The sequence below is a fragment of the Citrus clementina genome, unplaced genomic scaffold (genome assembly GCF_000493195.1).
Source record: "Citrus clementina cultivar Clemenules unplaced genomic scaffold, Citrus_clementina_v1.0 scaffold_2, whole genome shotgun sequence".
NCBI lineage: Eukaryota > Viridiplantae > Streptophyta > Magnoliopsida > Sapindales > Rutaceae > Citrus > Citrus x clementina.
The window spans coordinates 29338243-29361067 of record NW_006262688.1 but is presented as its reverse complement, the minus strand read 5'-3'; the positions used below and the strand labels follow the sequence as shown (position 1 = coordinate 29361067).

Below are 22825 nucleotides of genomic sequence, written 5' to 3'. Positions count from 1 at the left end.
CCTCATCCCCGTCCCCTCCCCGAATAAAAAGTTGGGTAAAAAATTTTCCCCGTCCCCTCCCCGAAAAAAAAATTGGGTATAAAATTATCCCCGTACCCTCCCCGAATGGGAAAAATCCCCGAGGATACCCATCCCCGTGGGGATTTTTGCCATCCCTAACAACTATGCGAGTTACGTAAGTCTCCAGTAGCTGTTCACCGAATTAGCGTTGCGTTGCCGTTGACTTGAGCCTGACGCCCACACCAGACCCTACCTGCCACGTTGCCTTTTACTTTGTTACTTCTTTAAAAAAATGATAGCAATATAAAATAATATAAACATAATAACAGTGACAACAAAAGAGCGGCGTCCGGCGGAAAACTAAACCTTATTATTTATTTTCCTCTGAAAAAAAAAACCCTTATTATTTATTTATGTTAACTAACATTTATTTATAACAAAAACAGCGCACAAATTTAAATAAAATAAGCAAATTAAAAATAAAACTAAAAAGAAAAGGTGGGCTCATTTCGTTGCCTCTGTAATGGACTGACATGAAAAACAGAGGTGGAATTAGGTATGGATGAATCGGGTCCGTCCATCGTCCGTCGTCCGTCAACTTCATCAACGATCTGCATCCGCTGATTCTCGTTAAAGGTAAAGTCTCTCTCTCTTCTCCTCCTCCGCTTCCGCATCCTCCTTTCCGATCTAAAAATCGCCGAGTTTTGACATTTGCTAAAGCATGTTTAGCTGTTGAAACAAAATAAAGAAATAAAAATTGATTGGATCTGTTTTGTAATAATTTTCTCGCAGCAGAGAATTGTGTTTGTATGCATTCGTCTCCAATTACCGTTCGATCTATTTGTAATAATAATATTAGTGATAGTACAAGGCATAAGACTGGGAGTGTGTTCTCGACGAATAAGAGCAACAGTAATAATTCAGTGAGAAACATGACACAGCCTCAGCAGTCTATTAGGCGGTTGGGATTGTGTTCACAATTAGCTCAACACTCGTCCCCCATTGTGTTCCCTGAGAAACGGAGCAAGAAGGTTAAGGCATCATCCAGGACTGAACAGCATCATGATGGCCCTCAGTTTGACGAGGTTAATAAGATAGATGAGCACAGAATTGATATTCCTGGTGGTGCTGTTGGTGTAGGAGGAGGAGATGAAAAGTCTGATTTATTGGGCTATGTTGTTTACTCTGGGAAGCTAGTTTTGGATAAGACAAAGACTGCTTATGATAAAAGTTCTAGTGATGCACAGCAGCAGAGTTCTTCTGCTCAAGCTACTAATCAAGATGCTGTCAATGCTAAGCTTACCAGCAAGGCTTTAGTTTGGGGTTCTCATGTGCTGCCTCTTGATGATATTGTCTCAGTATCATACAATAATGGTCTCAGACATTTCACCGTTCATTCTTATCCTTTAAAAAAGGGTTCTTATGGATTATCTTGTTTTATAAAGCCCCGTAGAGTTCGTAAAGATTATCGCTTCTTGGCGTCTACCACAGAGGAAGCTATTCAGTGGGTCGGTGGCTTTGCTGATCAGCAGTGTTTTGTTAATTGTTTGCCTCACCCTTTGGTTTCTTCAAAGAAGCAGGCTTCGGCAGAATTATATCCGACTGATACTCCTCCTGAGTTGATTTTCCGGTGTAAGAGTCCGCCTAAAATGCTTGTGATATTAAACCCAAGATCTGGGCGTGGTCGGTCTAGTAAGGTCTTCCATGACATTGTAGAACCTATATTTAAGGTGCGTTCTGGTTTGTTTTGGACTTCAATCTGCTTGTGTCAGCTTGTTTTCTGCTCATTTTTTACATGAGTTTATTATGCTTACTGCAAAAATTGAAAACCCTAACGGGAAATGGATGAGCTTGATGTATTAGATAATTTGTTGGCCTTAATTTTATGTTGCATTCGGTTTGTTGGTTGGAAGGATTGTTTACATTTTGTCATGCTAGCATTAACATTCAACATGCGCACTATGACAGCTTGCAGGATTTAAACTGGAGGTAGTCAAAACAACATCTGCTGGTCATGCAAAAAATTTGGCGTCCACTGTTGACATCAGTTCATGCCCAGATGGTATTGCTACTGCATGCACTATTGAGTAACATGTTTTGGTTTTTCTCATAATAAACTCTGTCATCTTTATTGCGTTTATTAATTTATACTCTTGTATGTTTTTTCAGGAATTATATGTGTAGGGGGTGATGGAATTATCAACGAGGTGAGTCAGTCACTTGCAACTTTAGCCGAATGGTTTGTTGTCACCATATACTCTTGAAGCTTATGAGTTACTTTTTGCTTGTATCTTAACCATGTGATAGCTAAAAGTGCTTAATTCTCATGATTATAGGGTTCTTCAATTTTATTTTTCTGGGGTATCTTGTCCACTATCATACAGATCTTCTTTAGAGCAGAAATATATCTTATTTCTTAGGCCTGCCGCCAACCCACCGTCATCCCCCCATGGGGGGAAAAAGATTCAGTACACTTTCAAGTTCGTGAAAATTTCAATTTCATATTTTTTTTTCTTTTTGGATTGGCAGTCAGTGGTTGAACATTTATACTAAAATACTCTATAATTTTCCAAGCTGAACTTATTATGATATGAGTATCATCTTGCTTGATTGCCTATCTGTAGAACAAGTTAAGCTTGTAAACTGTTCTTAAACACATCCTAATGGTCCATGGCTTAATTTTTGGTCCTTGGTTTAATGGCCTTCTTCCAATTGAAAGGGAAAGACAAAAGCAACAAGCCAACATTCAAGTATGGGGAGATCTTTTCCATGTTAACGCATGCCATGCTCTAAGTAACTTCAACTGAATGCCTATCGGCACTGATGTAGTTCTGTGCTTAATTCAGATGTCTGATTATATATACATTTGCTTACTACAAAGTAAGTTGGTTAAACGAGAGGTTGATTTGTTAATGTTGTCGGAGTCTTCAGATATATTGAGGTTGAACTTCCTTCCTGAGTTAATCTTATGCTTTGGTAGCTCTCCTTGATTTATGAAGACCAGCGAGGGGGTGTTGTTGAAGGGCGAGCACTTGTTTTTAGACATTATTTAATCTGTCATATTGGTCGGCATTGGTGTCGTGGTGTACAATGTATACACTTGTTCTCATTTTTGTAGATAGCCACTATTCTTGAACAACTTGGAGTTGGAGGCGAGCCTTCCTTTTGCACTATTACGGATATGAAATTAATGGGAAAAATTGGAAGGAATATGATTAATTGTGTATCTACATGAAAGAAATATACAGATTTGAAGCGAAGGATAACACAGCTGTTAGCGAGCTAGTGTTGTAGAATTGATTCCATAAATGCTTCCTTATAGATAATATAGGAGTTCTGTCAGATAGTGTTATAGATATTTATTCCTTATTGGCAGTTAATTAATTGCGTCAGGCTCTTGGGGTAGCCTTCAGAGTCTTTGGAGGTGAGCTGTAATGTGGAATTCAGTCTGATATAAACTTCTAACAAAAGGCGTTGCAATAGTTGGTTACCTTGTACATGTTGTAAATGTGACATTTCGTTAATTTATAATTTATAATCTAGATCAGTTTTGCTTAACAAATAGGAGTCTAGTTATTAATTTCACAATTGTCATCTGATGGATCTTTAGCAGAGGTTTGGACTAGTGTAAACACTTTCTCCTCATTTATGTAGAGAGGAGTGGTTCTCTGTTGAATGCCTATATAAACACTCCAAATCTGTGGTTTTAGTCTGAGGTGGAAAACGGAACTTTGATCTTAAGTTAGTATCTATTAAAATATGGGTTTGGTTCGTATTAGCTTTGGGAGGTTTGGAAGGCATTTAAGGGTGCTTGGAATTGGCTTTAAACTCGGTTCTCTAATATCACTTAGACACGCTGGTAATGCCTAAATGTTGTGGTTATTTGAAGTTTCAAGGGAAGAAAATGAAAAGGGATAATGATAGACATATTTATGGAAACATCAATGTATACAAACTCGAGGAAATTTGTCCAAAATTGATGTGAGTGAGTGGTAAATATTTGATACCTAAGGAAAATTCGGTGGGAGACATAATAACTCAAGGTAATTATAAAGAGAAAGAAAAGAGAAACAATTGCAGCAAAAGGATAACCTTAATTTCAGACGCGTCGATGGCCAGGTACTTGTGCTGGGCCTGGCACTAACTCCCACACAAGCACATGTACCTTGCCTTTTCCTGACTAGATTTAGGCCTTGGCAAAAAGACCATACTATACTGTATTAACCTAAATCTTATCATTTTGTTTAGTCTTGTTCGCACTGAATATCATGTGTGAATCTCATCTTGGCCAAAGTGACATATTTACTTTTGCCAAGTGCAAGGCGTTAAGGAGATCATTGTAGGGCAAAAGGGTGGTAGAGGGATGGCTGCTTCTGTTCTGTACCAACAGTACTTTTCAAAAATCAAGAAATAATTGTGCTGGAATGTTTGTTTCATTTAAATATTTTGTGAAGTGGATAACATTTTATTAAACATGATTTATTTTCTTGTAAATTTCCTGATTTTCCCTTTTTTACAAAATTTTATGTAATTTTGGGAATTTTGGCCTTGGCATCTGAATGGCTGACAATGAGTACGTGGCTGGCAATTACCACCCCTGATGGTGGCTGACAGCAAGCGAATTGAGATAGCCATTGAAGGTAGAGGATTTCGCTCGCTGGAACATTGATAGATGGTTCCAAAATCATTAGCAGCATTCTCGAATTTAAGCCTAGTTTCTGTTAACTTAAAGTATCACGTTGAATGAAATTTATTGTCTTGCACTAAACGTAGGAAGATGAAAAGATTTCCTCAAGTTGTTTATTATTTGAAATCCTCTCCGTTCAATAAGACCGTGGTTATTGTGCAGGTTCTAAATGGTCTGCTAAGTAGAGGCAACCAGAAAGAAGGTATTTCTATACCCATTGGAATCATTCCTGCTGGTTCTGATAATTCATTAGTTTGGACAGTTCTGGGAGTTAGAGATCCAGTTTCTGCTGCATTAGCTATTGTGAAGGTGACACTTACTTTATGATCATTTTTGCTTGACAATAGCTAGTGGTTCTGATATAATTAGTGACTTTTTCTCTGTCTGAAGTTCACCATGGTCAATTTTATAAGTGCATTTTAAATAGCAATTTGAGCGTCTGGATATTTTTAGAGTTTGTTAATATGTATGCTACTCTATTTATAGTTCTCAGTTCCCTGATTGGCAGTTAAGTGAGGTTCTTATTGCTACAATCTTCGGCTTGTACTGGAACAGAGTTGAATCATTCATCAATTTTGTCCGAGCCTTGCATCTCTTTCTTTCACCAAATGCTTTCTGTCGAGAAAAAGTCTTATAGTTCCTAACCTTATGAGAAAAGTCTTATAGTTCCTAACCTTGTCTGAAAAGCCATATAGTTCCTAAGATTTGGCATCGACTCAAATCAGTCTTCGTTTTTTGCCTTCCATATGATTGGGTGAGAACCAGTAACTAGTCTGCAGATTAGGCTTTCTGCTGGTTGCAACTGAGGTATTTTGTTGGTTTCAGGGAGGTCTTACTGCCACAGATGTCTTTGCTGTTGAGTGGATTCAGACTGGTGTCATTCACTTTGGGATGACAGTCTCGTATTATGGTTTTGTTAGTGATGGTAAGTCATAAACCTTCAATACATTGTTTTAAAATTCTTGCTTGCTGTGTTTGTATTTACATTTCACAAGGAAAATGTAAATCTAGCTAAATCATGTTTAATAATTTATAGTAAAACACATGAAATACAATATTTCACATATATTTCATGTGTTTGTAATTCATTTTGCTGCATTTTTGGAACTGTTGGAAAAAAAATCAGAAACGCAATAATTTAATGGTAAAACACAGGAAATACAATATCTCTCATATGTTTCATGTGTTTGTAACTCATTTTGTTGCAGTTTTGGAACTGTCTGAAAAATATCAGAAACGCTTTGGCCCTCTGCGTTATTTTGTGGCTGGATTCCTCAAGTTCTTATGCTTGCCAAAGTATAGCTATGAAGTCGAATATCTTCCAGCATCAAAGGAGGATCTAGAAGGAAAACAGTCAGCAGAACGTGAAGTAGTTGACATGTCAGATCTTTACACAGACATCATGAGAAAATCAAAAAATGAGGGCATGCCCAGGGCCTCAAGTTTATCAAGTATTGATTCTATAATGACGCCTAGTCGAATGTCTGGAGGAGATCCAGATACAACATGCAGTAGCACTCATGCTAGCACAGAACCGTCAGAGTATGTACGTGGCCTAGATCCAAAATCAAAACGCCTGTCTTCTGGTAGGAGCAATGTAATGGCGGAACCAGAAGTTATTCACCCTCAATTACCACTGTCCACAACTCCGAATTGGCCACGGACCAGGTCAAAGTCGAGGACAGATAAGTGGACTGGATTGACTGTTGCACACGATCCCTCTAGATGTTCTTGGGGAAATACCGCAACCAATGATAAAGAAGATATCTCTTCAACTTTGTCTGATCCAGGACCGATCTGGGATGCTGAACCAAAATGGGATACTGAACCTAATTGGGATGTGGAAAATCCAATTGAATTACCAGGGCCATCGGATGATGTGGAAGCAGGAACAAAGAAGGAAGGTATACCGAGGTATGAAGAGAATTGGATTGTTAAGAAGGGGCAATATCTTGGCATTATGATTTGCAACCATGCATGCAGAACTGTGCAGAGTGCTCAGGTGGTAGCACCTAGAGCTGAGTATGATGATAACACCATGGATATGCTCTTAGTCCATGGGAGTGGGCGGCTGCGGTTGGCGAGATTTTTCTTGCTACTGCAGATGGGTCGACATCTATCTCTTCCGTATGTTGAATATGTGAAGGTATGAGCTTTTACTTTGATGACGCATCACTTTAGTTATGAGCTTTGTGTCTCAAAGCAGATTGGAATTGCCGTCTCCTCCATATCAATTTTTTTTTTAAATTTTTGGGAGGAGGCGATGCCTACCATTATTATTATTGTTATTTTTCTAATGGGAAAGTGGGGTTGCCATCATGTTGATAATTTGAGTACATTAAATTGCATTAAATTGTAGTCTGAGCACATTAATGACGAGCATAGAATGATGCAATCACGAGACAAATCCTCCATGCTAGTTAAAAAGTATGTGTTTGTTTATGGTTCCTTATTTGGCTAAATTGAGTAGGTTTTGCATTTCACACAGGCCTCTGTTAGACCTTCACTTCTATATTCCAATTCTACTCATTGAAACATAATGTCCAAGCTTTGGAGCTCTTTTATCAAAATATGACAATTGGAACTGAAGTTTAGTGCACATTTAGATTATTGGCATGCATAATAGAGTACTAGGAAAACTTAAATGCAATGGTGGAATCTGCAAGTAATGATACCACAGTATCACTCAATCTAGGGCTGTGGGGAGGATTAGAAGTTTGAGAATAATCTTAGTCAAAAGTGCATTGAGCTATATTTGCTTCTTCCAACTCAAAGCTTGTATCATATGCAGGTAAAATCAGTGAAGATCAAAGCCGGAAAGCACACTCATAATAGTTGTGGCATTGATGGTGAGCTTTTTCCGCTCAATGGACAAGTCATTTCTTCTCTATTACCGGAGCAGTGCAGACTTATTGGTCGCTCCCATGATCATCATGTGTAACATATGAATCCTTCATTTGAATACATGGAAGTGTTTATGGTCTGCCACAATGGCATATGCAGCGCATCCCTGTACCGGAAAGACTAGCTTCTATTTTGGTCTCCTTTGTTTTTTCTTTTTCTTTTTTGGTGGGGGGAATCCTTGAACCCCTCCACATTGTGCCATCACACAGCTGAGGTCCCTGTAAATTTTTTGTTCGGTTTATGTGTATCTGTCGCTTGTTGTTCATTCTTTCCATTCCCTTATACTACTGCTACATACGCCTCTACCTTACTGACGGTCCGGTGTGAGCTGTTCAATGTATTGAAATTTCTGGTTCATTTTTTTTGTTAACTATTTTTAATTGGTGTAAGTAATTATCTTGGAATTGGCCTGGGAGTATGTTGTAGTAATGTAGAGCACTTGCCTTCTGATCTATCAGAATTTTCTCAAATCATATCCTGTGAGTTATTACTGTTTAAGTGTGTGTACACATCACATGAATGATGTAGTCGGCAAAGTTACTCTCTGAGTTTTCTTTTGTATTATTATTTAAAGTTACTCAATATTTTTCTTTAACAAGATTGTGCTCCCGTATATATGTATTAAGATCAAGGATTTTGCTATGTTACAATTAATGTAACATACACAAGCCGTTGGCGATTTATAAGTTGCTGTAGCTGATTGTCACATCTATTATCCGTTATCCGCTAACTTACGTAAAGATTGGAGTGGAGTCTGGAAGAGGGACAGGAACGATCTTCCACCTCTCGTTCCTCATCCACAAAATGTGTTCGTAAAACAAAATAGAAAAGAAGTAAAATCAAATATGTTCTGTGAGATATTTATCACAACTTTGACGAGGGAGGAGAGGATGTATACGATCTAGAGTGTTATTCATTCGACACGTGTGCAATAGAGACGAAAGTCCGTTGCCATCGTCTTAGCTCGCCTTAGCCACTGAGGCCTGAGATAGTGGTTCAATAGAAAAATCAATAATAATAATAAAAAAAAGAGTAAAGGTTGGGTAATATCATTATTATTATATGATTATTTTGTGAGAATTAGCAGACGAGTGAAAAGATAGATACACAGAAATCATGACTAGTACAAGTTTTGCTTTGTCCTCGGCTACTTCTTCGTTGATAAATCGACGGCCACTTGCGAATGCGTTTGTCTCAGTTTCTTCATTTTCAGCTGCCAATTGTAATTACAATGTTAATGTTAACAAAAGAAGAATCTCCTGTGAAGTAGCTGTAAAATCCAACAATTCAACGGCATCCGTAGGACTAGAGAGCAGTCCATCTTCATCAGCATCAGCGTCGGATGATGGCTTTGATGAGTCTAAGATTGGTGCGAGGGTTAAGGTGAAGGTGCCGTTGAAGGTTTACCATGTTCCTAGGGTTCCGGAGCTTGATCTGTCTGGCATGGAAGGTGTGCTCAAGCAATACGTCGGCGTTTGGAAAGGAAAGAAAATCTCAGCCAATCTGCCTTATAAGGTAGCGTTTGTTACTGAAATTGAAGGCCGTACTGTCAAGTTCTTTGCACATCTCAAGGATGATGAGTTTGATTACCTTGATTAATATTTTTAAATTTTTATTATTTTGAACATGTTATTCCTTCTCTTTCCTATCTCTATCCTCTACAAATAATATTTTTAGTCTTTGTATGTAACTCTTCACATGAGATTATGCTTCTTAGTGTTTTTATTGTTATACTTTCTCTTGCTATATAATCAATCATTTCTATATTTCTTTCCAGATATGGTTCAAGTTTTGTGGAGTGTTTCTTTTGCTCTATTTCTCTGTTAATGCTGCGGTAACTTGAATAACTTTGCCAGGACCTGCTTAAGTTGTGTGATCAGCTTATTGAAGTGCGGGTATGTACTGTGGGAGACGTATTTAATTGAAAATGCTTTCAAACTTTGAGATAATTTATCTCACCTTTTTCAGAGAATGAATGAAGTAAGACAGAGTTTTTTTCTTTGGTCAAGGCTTCTACTTTTATGAGTTTACTTTAGTTGTTACAAATTAGTTTTTCTGATCTTTGATGCCCAGTGGAGCTTTTGTCCCCCCTTGAACTGGACATCTTGTTAGAAGTCTATTTGGAGGTTTTGGCAGACGAAAATAGGGAATTCATGCCTTCTTGAAGCTTAAAAGTTGGGTTGATATGTTATGTGTATTTGAAATGCAACAAATTTAAGAAGGGATAAAAATGGAAGCTTTATGGGATTAGTCATCTATTCTGTTCTCTCCCCAGGCGCGTATATATGGTGATTTTGTTTGGCTGTCTCTTGGATCCCACCAGAGAGGCCATTTTAGTGTTCCTAAGGATGGCTAAGATCAGTTATTTTGTCAAAACCGATGTTTTCCACTTTCTAAGGACTCAGAGATATCTTTTGCACGCGTCTATCTTTAGTTCTCGCAGTTGGTAACTCAACTGCGGGAACTAAATGTATCCTCAAAGCTAGCAACATAACAAAAGGAAAGGTTTATCCCAAAGGACTGAGAAAAATCCTTAGGAGAAAACAAGCTTTCATGCTTGCATCTTTTTAAATTTTATTTATTTATTTATTTTCCCATGAAAACTTTTGCTTGAATTAACATCTTTCAATTGAATAGTTTATAAGTTGTAGTATGCATTCTCTTTATTTTTGAGAGGATTGTGTACTCATCATAATCTCTGATGGAGTTCACGCAACTGCTCATACTATGAGGGTTCTTCCTTGTTAGGAGGTCTATGAATACCTTGTACTTACATGAGAGGGAAGTTATCTACCAGCTGCGATGCATATTCCTTCAATTCGCTGTTGGCATATATGATTTCTGAGTCAATAATTTGTTAAGATATATCTGAATATTATCCATGTTTTTTGCATATTTGAAAATTAACTGTATTGCCGAAGGGGTTTTCCGGTGTTATGTGGTGTTACGTAGCAGCTGAATTATGTCTTGATTCTTGAAGTGAGGCAAGAATCATTTACGCCTAATACTACCCTGTCCTCGTAACTGCTATCATTGTGAGTTTTGTATCTGGAGTTGACATGATTAAAAGGCAAACGAGTATCCCTTGCCATTATTCAGTTGGTCCTAGTTGTGGACAAATGTCAATTCTTTCTTCTGCATGATTTATACGTATGAAGCCAGGCAATGATTGTTATTTACATTAGTTTTAGAAGACAGAACTGAAGTTACCAAGTATAAATAGCACACCTATATGAGCTTGCTTTGGCAATGAAACAGGTAATCTTATACTGCCAAGATAATAATTTTGAGGAAGCTAATTTGAAGTCTTAGAAGACTGCAATGACCATTTGGTCTTTGCCCAGTTTTGGCAATGCATTACCTGCCTCTCGATTTTTTTTTTTTTTTTTTTGTGGCTTAATCCATTAGTTGAAGCTCGAAATGCATTACCCTCTTAAAAGCTTGAAAAGTCGAACCATATTCGGTTTTTAAGCGGCAGCTCATATGACTTTTGTGAAATCTGGTTTCTTAAATAGTTTGAAGCCATCTAAGATGGTAGTTCTACTGGTGATGGTATGGAGTGGAGTGCAGACATTCTTTTTGTGCTTTAAGGTTCACATAGAAATGGTTAATGATGATCACCTTTCCTCACTTGTTTTTCCTTCCTGGATCAATTTAAAAATTGAAAGTCTTTTTTGTGGGCATTGACTGAAGGAAAATTAAACTCTGGGGAAGTGATTGAAAGTTTCCTAATATGTGTCTATCTCCGTCTTGGTGTGTGATGTGCAAAACAAGTGCAGAAACTTCCAATCATCTTTTTCTTCATTGTTTTGTGGCCTCAAAGTTGTGGAATAGGTTGTGCATAGAGGCTAACATTTTGTTGGTCGTTCTGGATTTTTGTCACTCTATTCTTGTGGAGAATTCCAATGTTTTGGTAAAGGAAAAAAGATCAAAACTCTGTGGATCTGTGCTGTGGCAGCTCTGTTTCTGGTAATATGGCAGGAAAGAAATCTTCTTATTTTTCAAGGGAAAAATACAGATAATATTGAAGAATTGTGGGTCTGTCTTCTAGCTTTGTTTTGGGCTTCAGTTGCTAAGGAGTTTCAAGATTCGTCTTTTTCCTTCATTTATCTAAGCTGAGAGAGTATTTTGAGATAAGTGTTCTTGTTGGTCTAGTATTGTAGATGAGTGATTGGCATTTTTTGTATAACACAGAGAAGTTTTCATTATTTTGGTTTCTCAGTGGACAGCGGGTCCACTCGTAATGATTCTTCATAATTAATATATTTATAGTTTCTTGTTGAAAAAAGAAAAAATATGAACCCTAAGAGACTGTACTAGGAATCTGCTCATTACCACTTGTAGTTGACGTAGAAAGGCTCAGTAGTGGCAGACATGGATGTAAAAAGAGAATTACCACGGATGATGTTGTAGATTATGATTTGAGTATGCAGGCCTTCGTGTCATTAGGAGACATTTAATTAGAACTTCTCCTAAGCAGCTCTTATGTTTTAGCTTAGATAGCAAATCTATGGTAGTCGAATTATATATTTAAGGGAACTGAAACTTGTTTTGAGACGGATATGTGAGAAACAATAGGAAAACTGGTTGATGGAAGAACGAGGAGTATGTTCCACATTACTTGGTTTAAGAAATGTTATGATTGGAAAGATCTTTGCGCCTGGAACTTTTATTTTAAAGTTCTCATGTGCCGACGCAATTTGTATATGATTTTATGAGATTTTGACCAGTGCTTGGCTGTTGATTTATGTGGTAAAGACTGTAAAGATGGATTATTTAATTGATCAATTCAACCGCAAGAGTACAAGGATGTGTTTGCTTGTTTCTATTGCTTCCAAATTGGACGGAAGGCGAAATTTTGATTTTTTTTCTTTTACGTCTTTGGGTTTGGATCTCATCGAGAATTGCAAGATTTCCTCTGTTAACTTAGGGTCAAAGGATTCGGCCTAGATCATCTATTCGAAATTTTTTCATTTGAGAACAACAGAATAAGTGTTGATCCTATATTTGATTCTCTTAAGAGTCTAAAAGTTATTGAGTTTAGAAGAGGGAACCGAGAGGGAAGATTTGCATGCAGAGGTGAGGCTTTGGCTGCAAAAGGACCGATGAATTCATGATACATTGAGCTGTATTTGAAGAAATGTATGATTCATAATCACGCGAGTCATGCCATGCCAGCCTTGAAGAATAAATATTAAACCAGATGCATGATATATGTGTCCTATCCCTGGTCCAATGTGACTCTGCGTATTAATTGATTAACCTTTTTCATATCCGTGATGTTATTTAAGCCTTTCGGCTTTTTTAAAAAAAAATTATATTACATTATGCTTATTTATGAAATATTTCCTAATATGTTTTGATCCACAGGTATCTGGATTTCAATTATGATGGTGCATTTCCAATGTTTTAATTTAGAACGAGCCATGTTTACTTCTACGTTTAACATCATGTTTTGGATTCTCGTCCAATTTTTCCATAATTGAGTTAATGTTTTTTATTTTTTTGAAATACTGATTACACATCATATTATTATATTATATTATATATATATATATATATTTACAATTATTATGACAACAAATGTTACACTGATATTTATAATCAGATATACATAATTGAGATTAATTGAGATTTATATTGTTACATTAAATCTATAAAGTATATGTCCAGACAAGTAACCCTCATAAATGAGGGATGTCTATACTCCACTCGTATTTTATAAGAGAAAAATACTTACAAATAAACTCCACACAATCATACATAATATTTAATAAAGAGAATTTTCAGTTTATGAGAATTCGAACCCCTACTCTCACAATCATTCTTAACTGTGTGAATAGAAGTTTATCGCTAGGCCAAAGGTTCATCGGTGGCAATTGAGTTAATGTTAGAAGTAGGATAAAAGAAATTCATTAACACGTTGCTATAAACAAAGCATTGTGATTTTGACATGAATAAAAGAAGCACAGACAAGTGCAAAGCTAGGCGGTGTTTTGTGGTTGTTGAGTTTGTGATTATAATTAAGAAAGTGGGCACCCCGCAGCAATGAATCAAGAAAAACAAAGTAGTAAAATATACACCACACCACGAGTAAGCTTTCTTAAGTTGATTATAATTAAGAAAGTGGGCACCCAACAGCAATGAATCAAGAAAAACAAAGTAGTAAAATATACACCACATCACGACTAAGCTTTCTTAAGTTAAAAAAAAAAAAAAAAGTAACCACACAAAGGATAAATAAATGCACATAATAATGAAATTAAAGAGAAAAGGTAAAGAAAGGGAAGTTAATGGTGGGGTACGGTTGATTAGTCTTTTCAATTTTGATTTTTGGTTACAGGAAGGAGGAAGGAGGGAGGGAGAGGGAGGGTGGGTGACCCACGGCCATGGGCCTTGTGGGGTTTGGTCCAACCGTCAAATTTCAAACGAGACGGTAGGTAATTTTCAGGGCCAAGCTACGCCACGCCACGCCCATCAGTCGTAATCCATAATCAATTAATTGTTAATTAATATTAATTTTACCCTTTCTGATAGCTGCCTTGCCTTCAAATTATTTGTCTTTTTACTCGGTATAAAATTCCCCCCAACTCTGAGCTCAGGCGATTAATTTGAACATATGTAGCAGCAACAACAGGACCCAAGCATTTTTATTCTCTTGTCCATTAATTATAATTTCAAAATTACAAAAGCCGTCCCTTCTTTCTTCTTTCTCTCTCTGTCACTGACCCCTCTTTTTTTTTTTTTTTTTTTCCATCTCTCTGAAACTAAACTAAACTAAGCTACCCGTTTGCATTTGGGCATTTCCGCGAACAGGGAGGAGGCGAGATTAAACAACCGCTCATTCTTACATAGATAACACAATTGCTTCTTGGGTCTATTTTTTTGAACGCTTTTGGCATATTCCTACTCTATTTCGTACTCGTACTCGTACTTGAGTTCTTAACATTTTATGTTTGCAACTAGTATAAGAAACCAAATAAAAATAGAAAAAAAGAAAGAAAGTCTCAACTGAAGCAATTTTCCCATTATTAACTTGAAGGTAAACCGTGTGTGTCATTCACTCTCTTCTTTCCTTTTCATGAAATTTTATATTTTTGTTGTTATTATTATTATTTTTGAGTTCTGATCTCGTAGTTTTCAATTTATTATTTTATTATTTTCATTTTCAGCCATGAACAGGAAAATGAAGTTACGAATGGGAGGGGATATGCGTGAGATCTGCTGTTTATTATAGAAGAAGAGAAGGGTCTTCTTGTTTTGCAGATTTGGACTTATCAATTGAATGTCAGGAGAACTGCTAGGGTTTTGTTTGCTGTTCCATTTAAATGACTACCAAACGTGCTTACAAGCTACGTATCCTTTTTTAGGGTTTAATATTCCCAGATCTCTTGCATCTTAATCTTTACTTTGGAGTATACATTGTTCATTTTTGCCTTTTTTTTTTTTCAAAAACTAGTTGTTGGCCTTGATTAGCGTTAACTTAGAGGAATTTGTAGCACATTCTTCTACCGTTAATTGCCTCAAGATTGGAAGGAAATCATCCAGGGTTCTGGTCACTGGAGGTGAAGATCACAAGGTTAATCTCTGGGCCATTGGTAAACCCAACGCCATTCTGGTCAGTTCTTCATCTTTCGTTTTTTCTTTTTCTTTTTTTTTTTTAGAAGGAAAAAAATCATTTGCATAGTAGCGAACATATCCAATTCTAGATAAGGAATACAAATACAACAGTGGGTGCCCCTTGTTTTAGACAAATTATCTTTTTCTTTACAGAGTCTGTCTGGACATACAAGTGGAATCGACTCTGTAAGCTTTGATTCTTCTGAAGTATTAGTAGCTGCTGGAGCGGCAAGTGGTACAATTAAGCTTTGGGATTTAGAAGAGGCAAAAAGTAAGCTTCTTAATTTCATAAACATGCTTTCCAACCTCATAAAACATATCATTTCCTTCTTGATTTTACATCTGCCGTGGCATTGTGATTCTTTGTGTAGTTGTTCGCACACTTACTGGTCATCGATCCAACTGCATATCTGTGGACTTCCATCCTTTTGGGGAGTTCTTTGCATCTGGCTCTCTTGACACAAACCTTAAGATATGGGATATTAGGAAGAAGGGATGTATCCACACCTACAAAGGTCATACTCGAGGAGTCAATGCCATCAGATTTACTCCGGACGGTCGATGGGTTGTATCAGGAGGAGAGGACAACACTGTAAAGGTTCGAATTGCTTTCCTGTTAGTTCATGTTGTTTGTGGTAATAATGTAGTACATATCATGTGAACAATTATATTCCTAGAAAGATACTTGATGGAGATGTTGGTCTCGTAAATTTTTGTTGTTGAATCTAATAAGTAACTATCTCAATAGCTGTGGGATCTGACTGCTGGAAAGCTGTTGCATGACTTCAAGTGTCATGAAGGCCAGATTCAGTGCATAGATTTTCATCCCCACGAGTTTCTGCTGGCAACAGGTCAGCTTTACTTTCTGTTAAATTTACTTCGGATTGGAAATATGTTGCTGTGAATTTGATTCATTCTATAATTCAGTAACTACCCTGTTTATTCTTTGTTACTATAATAGTTATAACTATTACTGAGACAAATATGCAGTCCTTGTTTGGTTATATGTTTGTTGTAGCTCTCCTCTTCTCATCCTGCACTGCCTCTAAAGAAGTATTGAAACTGATTAAAATATGAATACAAAAAGGGGTGTATGTTGTAAAGTACGTAACTTCTAATGGCATGACATTGTTGCTAAAAGACTGCTTGATGTATATAGAAGGCCGGGTCTTCTAAATTTAGATTACACTTTAGTTAACTAGTTCCTAGCAAAACCTTTAGCAACAAGTTTTAATATTTTGAAGAGCTTGAGATAATCTTTGTTTTAGCCAGTACTGCTATGTTTCTTATGGAAGTTCCAACCAACCTTTGTTGTTGTGGTGTTTTGTTGGGGGAGGAGGGGTTGTCGGGGCAGGTTTGTTTGGGTTGGAGAGGCAGCCATTTGTTATGCTTGCTTTCTCATCTTCATCTTTTTAAAATTTTGGAAGCCCTCACTCAATTCTTTCCTGATAAACTACTTTTCTCACTCAATTTTTTAGTTCTCTCTTCTGCCGCTGTATTGCAAGACTAAAATAGTAGTCCTGCTATCATTTTTTGTTGTTTCAGTGCAATTCCTTAATCGTAGTTCGATCCTGTTAATTAAAATAGCTGCCATTGTTTGTATTTTTTCATTGTTTATGTCTGGATATTTTCATTTTTCAGGTTCAGCTGATAGGACCGTTAAATTTTGGGACCTTGAGACCTTTGAGCTAATCGGTTCAGCTGGGCCTGAGGTAATCTTATGTCTGATGGTATTATTGCTGTTACAGAAGTAGCTTCCATATTGGTGAAGGTGAAAATTTGTGAGTTCTTTTTTTCTGCAGACTAGTGGAGTGCGTTGTTTGACCTTTAATCCTGATGGAAGGACCCTACTTTGTGGATTGCATGAAAGTTTAAAGGTAGTTCTCTTTTGTAGTTGTATCTTCTTAGCATATCATATGTTAATGTAATTCTTTTTCTTTTTTTTAACACTAGTTTCTTTTTTTCATTAATACAGGTTTTCTCGTGGGAACCAATAAGATGCCATGATGCAGTGGATGTGGGATGGTCTAGATTGTCGGATCTTAATGTTCACGAGGGGAAGCTCCTTGGCTGCTCATATAATCAAAGTTGTGTGGGAGTGTGGGTTGTTGATATCTCGGTATTTGCTCATTGGGCTTTATTTGCATATTCTTTTGCTTGTTTTCTGCTCTAATTAAATAGATTGTATTATCATGCTGATTTTTTGCTTCTAATATGCAACTGATGTTCAGCGGATAGAGCCATATACAATTGGTGCCGTCACCCGAGTAAATGGGCATTCAGAATCTAAGTCTAGTGCAAGTGGGAATTTATCAGTCTTGAATGAGAACTCTGCAAAGGCTAGTCTGGGAAAGTTATCTGTTTCACAAAATTCAGATCCTTTGGTGAAGGAAACAAAGTCTCTTGGGAGATTGTCAGTTTCACAAAATTCAGATCCTTTGTTGAAGGAAACAAAAACTCTTGGAAGATTGTCAGTTTCTCAAAATTCAGAACCTGCTAAGGAGTCAAAAGTTCTGTCATGTATGTTATTTTTTTTTTTTTAGTTTATGATGATTTTAGATTTTTTGTCTTTTAATTTTCTTTCATTCTTTTTCTTATTTTCACCTCGATTACAGTATTTGCTTAAACTTTATGCATAAGTCCTTAATGTGAGAAACATATCTCATTCTTGGTTCTCTGTGGTGATTGAAGCCGCAGGAAGTGTACCTGGTACTCCACAAAGGGTCAATTTAAACATGGGTTCAAAGACGAGTGTGGTCAATTCAACTGCAGTTGTCTCAAAGCGGACTTCTACTAGAGTTAACACAGCATCCAATGTTCCGATACTGAACAAGTCAGATATTGTTCCAGTAATTGTCCCTAGAACAAATACAAGATTTGAGCAGGCAGTGGAGTCCAGAAAAGACATTGATGTTATTGGCAGAACAATGCCATTTTCATTGCAGTCAAAGGCAACTGATTCTCGAAAGTTCCAGAACAGTGGAGATGAGGTTGACCAGCCAACTGTCTCTGTTCTCTGTGAAAACATAGGCTCTAAGGCTACTGAAGTGAGCTGTGTTGCAGATAGGAATACCTTTGCTGCAGTTAAAGGCTCCATCCAGGGAGTTTCTGTCACGGAAAGGAACTCTAAGGAGGATATTTTTACAGTATCTGGTAAGAGTGGAACAATGTCAATGTCAGAATCGCCTGCCAGCTACGAGGATGAAAGATGTATGTATTTTAAACAGTACAAGTATACTTTTAAACTACTTGTACTGTTTTCCTTTCCCATTTAACTACCCAAGCTCATAGTTTCTGTTCACGCTTGAGGCTATAAAATAAGTGCAATTTTTACCCAATATTTTTTGCCATTTTTTCTTCTGCTTGGTTTATAGTTTGTAGTTCATATTTTAGATGTTTGATGATTGGTAACCTTTCTTTGATAGCATGTACGTATTTATATCATTTTAATACATTTATATTTGGAATGAAATGTTGAACTCCTGATTATCAAACGACAATTGTTTATTCCAGATGATAGTCTGGGGCACAAATCAAACAGAGATGGATATGCTATGGAAAGCCAAAAAAGAGGTATAACTCTTCCTAGTTCATTCTTCATATTGGTAAGCAGTCCGTTGATGCCTAGCTCAATTTTCAATTAGGAAGAATGCGTTCACTTGTTATAAATTGGGAGAAAAGAGGAAGTTCTCCGAATTATGATGGACCTACTTCCAGCATTTCTTCTGGGACAGTTTCTACTGTAAGCATGCCCCCTTTTAATGTGGTATGAATGCAATTTAAGTTCTGTACTTATTTATTAAATATATTTCCGTTAAATCTTTTTCAAATTTGAGTTACAGTATTCTGAAGAGCACACCACCTAAACTATTTCCCTTATGCAAATAGTTATTTTTTTCAGAGGAAAGTGAACTTTTAAATTCCTTGTTTATGTGTTAATTTGTGATTTTTATCTCTTAATTTTGTGAAGTTTAAACAAAGGGGAAATTCTTCATCTGCTGAAAAAGAGACAGCTTCTGTTAGTGATGAGGATGCTACTGCAGATGTGATGGAACAGCACGGTCAGTTTGTGAGCTCTATGCAGTCTCGTTTAGCTAAGTTACAGGTAATTTTAAATATAGTTAAGACTTATAGATTACCTGAAACTCTGTGGTTCACTCAAGGCATCGATGATTAAAAAAGTATTACTCTGATGAGAAGCTTTGAATTCCTTGAGATAATGGTTAAATCTTTGTGAGATTCTGATGTATCCTGCATGGGTGTCATTCGACAAAAATTTTTTGAATGACGTATTGTTGACAAATACCTGGCTATTTTAGATCCTTCTAATTTTTATGAACTCTATTTAGTTTCTGTAGTCTCGTATTTTTATGTGATGGTGTTTCATTCAAAGTACTTTGTTAAGAGTTGCATACTATTCTTTTTCATTTTTTCATCCCAATTTGAAAAATCTACATGCATCATACCTATTTGACATCTTGCTTTGTCCATGGAAAATTTTTAGTTATCCAAATCAATTAAGTTCTATCTGAATTTCTGCTATAGAATTCTTTTAGGGCAAACTTTTGCATGCTTTATTTTATTTTTCTTGAATATCAAATTACCTATACGCTTTTACCTCAAATATTCAATATTTTACTTCTTCCTGCTTAACTGGGCTGTTGAAGTTCTTGCTCGTGTGAAAATTTTCTTGATCAATGATTTGTGGTTTGCTTAATGTTTAAGGTACAAGAAAAGGCGGCATGTCGTCTTCTTTTAGCTTGTTCCACCATCTTTTGAATTTGTTATATCCTATTGTTAATATCAAAATACAGCTGATCCTTGCATAATATTTTGCAGGCAGTCTACAGATATTGGGAAAGGAATGATGTTAAGGGTGCCATTAGTGCTATGCAAAAGATGGCTGATCACACTGTAAGAGCTTGGTGTTCAATAATATATTTCTCCATCTTTAAATATATTACAGTTGAAAATAAAGTAATGTTTCTAAATTCAAATTCGAGGGGCCTCTGTCATTTGTTTTTTCGTATGCTGTAAACTGCAGGTCCTTGCTGATGTAATGAGCATTGTCACAGAGAAAATTGAAATTGTCACATTGGATATTTGCTCTTGTCTCCTCCCTCTTCTGACAGGCCTTCTTGAAAGTGACATGGATAGGTAAGGAGATTGTGATATTTATCATAATAGGAGATTCTGCACTTGGGAGCGTGCATGTTTTCTCTCTCTTTTTCTTCTTTATTTTATTTTTTAATGCCAAGCCATTTTGGTTTCCACGTGGTGCATCTTTGATCATTTCTTCCTTGAGCCCTTTGCTACATTTAAGGATCATTTTTCGATAAACTTAAAACTTTCTTGTATAGACGAAGGGAAATTGGATATTTGGGAGTTTGACTAGAAATACTCAAGGAAGTGAAGGAAGAAGGTCCTAAGGATTGACAAAGAAATGATAGTTCTCGAATCATCACTCAACCCAACAAATTAAACTTGTTATTTCTTAAGCTTTAATACACCTGACGTGACATGCTAGGCATGTGGATCAACTAATCACGACCACAGACATTTGGTTATTTTGGCTCTGATATCTTGCTGAATAATCCCTCAAATCTAATAATCAAGCTTATAGGCAACGGTCCAAATCATAATTCAGTTGGTACAGTAGGAGATTCTGGCACAAGACCATCTGGTTCTTTTGGCTCTGTCATCTTACTAATTTAATCCCTCTATCTAATAGTTAAGTTTATAGGCAGCAGTCCAACCATTAATATCTAAGTTCTAAAAGCTACGAAACAGCTCAAGTACAAGTATATTTAATCTGAATCATAATTTAGGGTGTGTGTTCTATATCTTGTCATTACCAAATTTCAAAATAAACTACAATCATTCTTATATTGTTTTGCATCCACAATTTTGTGATTGAGGTGCCAGCTTATTGCTTGTTTGCTCCTATTCAGGCATTTAAGCATCTCCTTGGACATTCTGCTAAAGCTTGTCAGAACATTTGGTTTGATGATTTACTCAGCAATATCAGCATCAACTTCTGTTGGTGTTGATATTGAGGCAGAACAAAGGTTTGTCCATATTTATCTCATCGTTAATGTCTTAGCTTTACTGATATATAGGATAACATTGATTTAACTGAGATGATACGGTTGCTTGGTACTCTAGAATCGAACGTTGCAATCGCTGCTTTATAGAGCTGGAAAAAGTCAAATGCTGCTTGCCTACTCTTATGAGGTTGGTAACAATTAATTTAGCTTGAATAACTGCTCTTTATTTGTCCCTCTTTTCTTTTTAATTTTTTAAGTCTCCATTTTTTCCTGTAGAAGAGGTGGTTCCGTTGCGAAATCCGCTCAAGAATTGAATTTAGCGCTTCAGGATGTCTGATGAGTGATGACTCATACCGAGTAGAAACGAGTTTTTTTTGCCCTTGCATGGATTGAAGTCATACGTTGCTTTGATAGAAAGTGTGCAAGTACTGAACTATCTACATACAAGAGCCAGTAGCTTAATGTCTTTGTATGGCCTCGGTCCTCCATGTACATGGTAATAGAGGCATTAACAATTACTTGATTCTATAAGTTAACTGGAACCAAAGGCTAATAGAAGCTGCTGCTGGTTGCTGTGCAGTTTTGGCAACTGTCAACTCAGTACATGCTTGGCAAAGAAGAGTTTACCCACTTCATTGCATTCTAACCCCATGTGCAGCTCATCACGTGTAACTTTTGGTGTGTATTGAGCTAATTATTGTTTTTATCATGCATATACAAATTTGTTGAGTCCTGAAATAGAGCAAAGCTGAGCTCTGCTGAGCTTAATGATGTTCAGAGACTATGTAGTAGTATATAATCAGTAATCACACTATGGCTGGGTAGTGACTGACAGAAAAAGCTAATGCTATAACACATTGTATGCCATGCCGGTTTGGGGCAAATGCGTTGATGATCATCTTCCTCCAAAGCTATTGTATGCCCTGAACATGGATATTATGGTGCTTGGATAATGGAGTTATATTTTAACTATTATAAGGGCTCTACAATTGAAAGAGTTACACATTGTCTACTTCTAACAATCAATTTCCAACTTACAACAGATTAAAAAAATTGGGGTCGCGCAACTTTAATATCTTTAATGTCAAGTAGATCACCTGTTTTAAAGTACACAACAGTTGTAATAAACACGGTGCTCTTAAACCCAGTTGAATAACTTAGTGTTGGTCATTGTTTTATTATACCCTTTTCGCTCTTGGATGTTTGATCTTAACATTGAATTCCAGATTCTAGAGGATCCTAACACTGGTATCAAAAGGCATTTTCCCTTTTCTCTTCCTTTCTTGCCCCCCAACCACTGTTATCTTGCCCCTCAATTCTTCCCTATTCTTAAATTAAATGTGTTGCTGGAACCCTTGACTGTTTTGCTTCCATTGCAAAAGGCCAACCAACTGAGCTGTTATTTGCATTTTATCTTGAAAATTCTCATTTTTTTAATAATTGATTCTCTAAATATATTTTTTTTGGCATCTATAGGATGCGCATATAGAAAGTGGAATACCAAACACGTGAAATTACTAAATCTAAAAAGACAGATTATTATGAAATGGTAAATGAAATACAATAA

At 36.6% G+C, this 22825-nt stretch overlaps 3 protein-coding genes across 7 annotated transcripts; all 3 read left to right on the top strand.

The window, feature by feature from the left end:
- Window positions 1-475: 475 nt before the first annotated feature.
- On the top strand, window positions 476-8064 carry LOC18050601 (sphingoid long-chain bases kinase 1). Of its 3 annotated transcripts, none has more exons than XM_006448446.2 (8): window positions 476-636; window positions 796-1730; window positions 1969-2062; window positions 2170-2207; window positions 4850-4996; window positions 5513-5612; window positions 5896-6833; window positions 7479-8064. In XM_006448446.2, the coding sequence occupies exons 2-8, from the start codon at window positions 810-812 to the stop codon at window positions 7626-7628; spliced, it is 2388 nt and encodes a 795-aa protein (XP_006448509.1). In that variant the 5' UTR covers window positions 476-636; window positions 796-809; the 3' UTR covers window positions 7629-8064. The 3 variants fall into 3 exon arrangements, with proteins under 3 accessions (XP_006448509.1, XP_024046012.1, XP_024046013.1); XM_024190244.1 differs by having other exon boundaries at window positions 793-1730; XM_024190245.1 differs by lacking the exon at window positions 4850-4996.
- A 312-nt stretch (window positions 8065-8376) lies between these two features.
- Window positions 8377-9369, top strand: LOC18050600 (ferredoxin-thioredoxin reductase, variable chain). Its single transcript, XM_006448445.2, has one exon. The coding sequence runs from the start codon at window positions 8708-8710 to the stop codon at window positions 9188-9190; it is 483 nt and encodes a 160-aa protein (XP_006448508.1). The 5' UTR covers window positions 8377-8707; the 3' UTR covers window positions 9191-9369.
- Window positions 9370-14119: 4750 nt separating this feature from the next.
- Window positions 14120-22237, top strand: LOC18050599 (katanin p80 WD40 repeat-containing subunit B1 homolog). Of its 3 annotated transcripts, XR_002907103.1 has the most exons (20): window positions 14121-14633; window positions 14764-14947; window positions 15079-15209; window positions 15365-15482; window positions 15583-15809; window positions 15960-16062; window positions 16853-16923; window positions 17014-17088; window positions 17187-17330; window positions 17443-17731; window positions 17903-18421; window positions 18725-18784; window positions 18856-18977; window positions 19182-19316; window positions 20051-20125; window positions 20256-20368; window positions 21163-21279; window positions 21377-21445; window positions 21535-21754; window positions 21839-22237. XR_002907103.1 is itself a non-coding variant. In XM_024190584.1 (19 exons), exons 2-19 carry the CDS (start codon window positions 14920-14922, stop codon window positions 21593-21595), a joined length of 2433 nt encoding a protein of 810 aa, XP_024046352.1. In that variant the 5' UTR covers window positions 14120-14633; window positions 14764-14919; the 3' UTR covers window positions 21596-22237. The 3 variants fall into 3 exon arrangements, 2 of the variants coding, with proteins under 2 accessions (XP_024046352.1, XP_006448506.1); XM_024190584.1 differs by having other exon boundaries at window positions 14120-14633; window positions 18856-18953; window positions 21535-22237; XM_006448443.2 differs by having other exon boundaries at window positions 21535-22237.
- Window positions 22238-22825: the final 588 nt, after the last annotated feature.